At 52.8% G+C, this 5,000-nt stretch overlaps 1 protein-coding gene across 1 annotated transcript in view; it reads right to left on the reverse strand.

Moving 5' to 3' along the window:
* Window positions 1–5,000, reverse strand: part of LOC130384815 (inositol polyphosphate 5-phosphatase K-like) — a 22,426-nt gene that overhangs the window by 14,810 nt on the left and 2,616 nt on the right. The window contains exons 2-3 of the mRNA XM_056593171.1: window positions 1,483–1,992; window positions 939–1,046 (exon numbers count right to left, since the gene is read on the reverse strand). Of these exons, the coding sequence (XP_056449146.1) occupies window positions 939–1,046; window positions 1,483–1,982 (608 nt within the window). The 5' untranslated portion in view covers window positions 1,983–1,992. The remainder of the gene's footprint in view (window positions 1–938; window positions 1,047–1,482; window positions 1,993–5,000) is intronic.

Here is a 5,000-nt window from a genome sequence, read left to right on the forward strand (position 1 = left end):
TACAATAAGAACGTAAGAACGGGTGATTTTAGTCAAGGGTCAAGGGAACTCTGAAAAGGTGATTCTTGAGTATCTTGCAGAAGCTAGTGACTCACTAATAATCCCCATAACAGACCTTGTGTTTATGTTATGTACACAACAAAGTTATATAGTAGTTGTATATATTTGTGAATTGTATAGTATTCTTGTGATGGGTGTATTAAGTAAACAATAATCCCATCATAAATTCATGCTGATAACAACCCTGATCGTACTTCGGTGCTAAATACAGTACCTCCATTCCTCAAATGCCGCTTTTCCACCGCACATGTAGCTCGACTCGACACGACACGACTCGACACGACACGACTCGACACGACTCGACACGGTAGCAGCGCGGGTGCTTTTCCACCGCAAATAGTACCTCCGGGACGTGGGCGGGGTCGTCTGCGCGAAAGGGCCGTGACGTATTTTTGTACGCGACGCAAACAACACCTACGTAACCCACACATGGACAGAACCCACATAACAACAATGGAGAACATCGATGCGATGGTATTCGTGTTCGTATTATTAGCTGGCATGTTGAAGAAGTGGAATATGTTGGCTGCGGCGCTACTATGGCTGTTCTATCGTTACCAGCATGGTTGCCATGTCGCTCTCGTGACTTCGTCACACTCTCTATCAGTGGCCGGCCGTCTGCCGACGTCACCTTTTAGCATCGGCTCAGCCGCTTGGAACCTAGAGCGAGGCGGTACTAGAAAAAGCAGCCACTTGAGGTACTAGATCGCGGTGGAAACGCAAAAAAGGCGAGCTGAGTCGAGTCGAGTCGAGTCGTGTCGAGCTGGTACCATGCAGTGGAAAAGCGGCATAAGCCTCCACTGTTGTGTCACGTGGATCCCCCGACAGCCCGGTGGCTCTGAACACCACAGAGCAGAGACCACGGAGGGAGCACTCACCCGATGATGTACATGTCTGTGTTCCCGTCGCCCACCCGCAGCCCCAGCAGGTCCGTCATGTCGTCAGGAGGCATGGAGGAGCCCACGTTCCAGGTGATGAGGTGCACCCTGCAGACGGATCACATGGGAGCGACTGCTTTAACTCGCACGGCAGAGCTTTGCTATTGCAGCTATTCACACAATAAAGGCATATCTGAAGTAGGAAGCCTGCCAAGAATAAGAGGAGCTCAACCACGAGCCAATCCACCTAGGGATCCTTTTAAGATTGTGGTCCACTCTGGGCAAAACTTTATGTGCATATCTTAGACTTGGAGAGAGAGGGGAGAAGTAAGGACACCTCTGTGATGGAGCAACTATAGGATGTGACCTGGAGATGGGAGGAGTTAGGACACCTCTGTGATAAAGTATCTATATGTGTTTGACTGTTAGTGGAGTGGGACTAGGAGAGGGAGGGGTGTTGGGGAGGCTTTAATACGAGTGAACATCACGTCTCTCCTCACTGTTAGTTCCCTCCCCACTGATGAATAGGAAGCAGAGGACTTGCCTGAAGTCCTCCAGGCTCTGGGCCGGTGTGTCCGCCGTGCCCACCACAGAGAAGGCCCTCTGGGCGTGGGGGGCGAGGTGGGGGGGCGGGGGTCGGATCGCGCTCTCGTAGGGGACAGAGGCCGCCCGGCCTTTAGTGCGCAGGCCCCGGGGGTCTGCCGGGCTCCTGCCAGCCGCGGGGGGCTTGGGATGGCTAAGCCCTGCTCCGTCGGTGCTGCACTCTTCAGCGTCGTCATTGGGAACAGCCGGTCCGGGTCTGGGGCCGGTCTCGGCTCCGGTGTCATGCTTGGGTTCAAGGATGTCGACGGACCCCTCCACTCTGGGGGTCCTCTGGGGACGGCGGGGCCTGGTGCTGGAGGGGGGCCTAGGCTGGGCGGCGGGGGGAGGGGCCTCAGGGGTCTTCGGTGGTGGGGGGGCTCCCGGACCGGGGGCCTCCAAGACCTCCGCTCCCTCAGGGTGGTCAGACGGTCGCGGGCCTTGGTCCTGGCTCCCGGGATCCATCTTTATCAATCTGTAGAGACGTGCATTTTAGTATTGTTATTATTCTATTCATTTACAAATGCCTTTCACTGACGTTCCAAAGTTGTACTTTGGAACTAGCTTGAAGTTCCAGGGTCATTTGAGTATAAAGACAACAGTTTGAACCATTTCCTGGTTCAAACTGAATGCAAACTGGTGTCTTTATATTCAATGACCCTAGAATTTCAATTTAATTTCACTTTTAATTCCTGGTTGAAACAACATTAGATCCAGTATATTTATTGATTCGAGAAAGAATAGAACAGGCAAAATTATCCAGGTCCACAATGAGTTTGGACCTGGATCATTTCAAGAGGCCAGAAAGAGGGCATGAGTTGGACTGATGTATTTTGTATTTCATTTTGTGATCAGTATTTTCAGGGCGTTCCTCTCACTATGGCTCATCAGATCTGCAAAAATCTAACCACGCGATACATGTTGTAACATACCATTTTTGTAAAAGACATTTGTAATACCAGTAAAGTGTTTCGTAATATACTTTGTGCGGTCTCACTAAGAAACCTAAATGGTCCGGGTAAGTGAGGAGAACCATCGCCCTGACAACCGGATCTGGACCAGACGATCATGAGACAGAGGCAGAACAATAGATATAATTTTGGTGGGTGTATATATTCATAAAAATAAACCCCATCTCTTTCACAATTGACAAGCGATTTGTCCTCAACTTAAAGGGTGGGGTTGTTGTCATGGCGTTGTGGGGAGGAAGGTCCTCCACCCATCAGGGAGGAGGACCCAGAGGGGAGCCAGCAGGGTGGAGGACCCAGAGGGGTGGAGGACCCAGAGGGGTGGAGGACCCAGCGGGGTGGAGGACCCAGAGGGGTGGAGGACCCAGCGGGGTGGAGGACCCAGCGGGGTGGAGGACCCAGCAGGCTGGATGAACCAGAGGGTTGGAGGACCCAGAGGGGACCCTGCAGGCTGGAGGACCCAGAGGGGTGGAGGACTGAACCATCGGGTTGTGTTACCCGGTTCGGAGGAGGCTGGGGCTGATACCTTCTCCTGCTCCTTGAGGGCCCTCATTATGTCCTCAGCAGCAGATAAAGTGCCCCGCGACGATTAAGGGGTGGATGAACGACCCCAACTAAAAAGGGATAGGAGGTTTGCCCACTTCACTCCATCTCCACCCCCAGCCCTCCACTGCGGGTCCACTCAGGGAGAAGGCCCAGAGGAGATGTGGGGATCAGCCTCCGTCTGCAGCAAAGCCGCCCGCTGGATGGGTGGTAACCATGGAGATGGAGATCCAGTCGGTTCATATCAGCGCAGCACACCTGACCATGTGACTGACTGGGAAACAACCAGCTAGTCTACCACCACACGACCTCCCAACTGGGAGGAAATATAAAGGAAACGCTGTCTACTGTATTCAATGATCCATTTTGAACTATTGAATTCACAAACGTCTTAGGAAAGACAGAAAGACCAGCGCTGGTCAGGCACGTAAGATGGAGACGAATGACCACGGTCCAGGCTCTGACAGGAACAGGGTAGGGCTCTGTGGTGATCACATGGGAGAGGCCAACCAGATTCCACCTCGTTGGAGATGATTCCATGATTCTTCATGCGGGGGTTGGGCCACCAAAGAAAGATTAACTGTGACTAACAGGATTTGAAAGAAAACTGTGATAATATTTAAGCCGCAGGACTGAAAACCCAAGCAGACCGAGACAGAGTGAAGGCCAGTCAATGCAGTAACTGCAGTTAATGTGGACGTCATACACACCTCTCCATGGGGCCCTGATGTGAACCACGCCATGCCCTTCTCCCTGTGTGTGTTCTTCATGTGATTCTCGGACTCTCTTCATGTGAGGCTCATACTCTGTTTGTTTAAGGCTCAGACTCTCTTCACGTGAGGCTCAGACTCTAAACGTGAGGCTCATACTCTCTTCCTGTGAGGCTCAGACTCTCCTTGTGTGAGGCTCAGACTCTCTTCATGTGAGGCTCAGACTCTCTTCACGTGAGGCTCAGACTCTCTTCGTGTGAGGCTCAGACTCTCTTTGTGTGAGGCTCAGACTCTCTTTGTGTGAGGCTCAGACTCTCTTCGAGTGAGGCTCAGACTCTCCTTGTGTGAGGCTCAGACTCTCTTCATGTGAGGCTCAGACTCTCTTCACGGAGTGCTGCTTCATCTCCAAGGTTGCTGTAGGGGGCGCCGCCGCTGAGCAGGGGGAGGGCAGGACCACAGCTCCCCATGACCCAGGACCTGGAGTGGGTGCTGTAGTGGGGGGTTACGGTGCTGCCAGGGGAGGGGGGGGGCGGTATGAGGGGACCCAGACCGCTTTTCTGAAGGGACCAGCGGTCGGAGGGGACCCCTACCGCCGTTGTAACAAAGCCACGGAGGAGGAGACACGACCACCGTCCTGCACGGCCGTTCTTTCAGAGACTAAACGTTGTCTTGTTCGCTAAATGTCTCCAACACGTTCTCTCCCCCCGCCTCTCCCTCCCTCCCTCCCTCCCTCGTCCTATTTCTCAACAATGTCTAATCCTCCTGCTCCCAGCGGCAGAGATACGGGAGGATGACGTGTTGTCACCATCATCACAGCGGCTTCTCACCCAGGATGAAGACACAGATCTGATATACTCAGTACACCTTGGTGACGTTTTCCATCAGGCACCAAGACACAACACAATACTACATTAAGGCAATAAAGTATGAAGAGGGTAATAAGATGAGTTATTAGAAGACTGAGGAGAAGGCAGAGCCAGGACGGTGCCTCAGTACATGTTCCTGCTTGTCGGGTTCCTCTACACCCGCTGGTGACCAGGCCGTGCTTCCCGTCCGGAGCTCTGCTGCTGTCGCTGACGTCTGCATGCCAGGCAGTCAACAACTGCAGGAGCTGGTTTATTACTGGAATTACGCTGATTGTCGTGTGTGGGAGTACAAGTGTGTGCAAGTGTGCATGCGTGCAAGTGTGTGCATGTGTGGCACGTTTGGGAGGGAATTAGGAGTGACACAACCACAAGGGGAAAGGCAAAGGAAACAAAGGA

Source organism: Gadus chalcogrammus, chromosome 6, assembly GCF_026213295.1.
Source record: "Gadus chalcogrammus isolate NIFS_2021 chromosome 6, NIFS_Gcha_1.0, whole genome shotgun sequence".
NCBI classification, from domain to species: Eukaryota; Metazoa; Chordata; class Actinopteri; order Gadiformes; family Gadidae; genus Gadus; species Gadus chalcogrammus.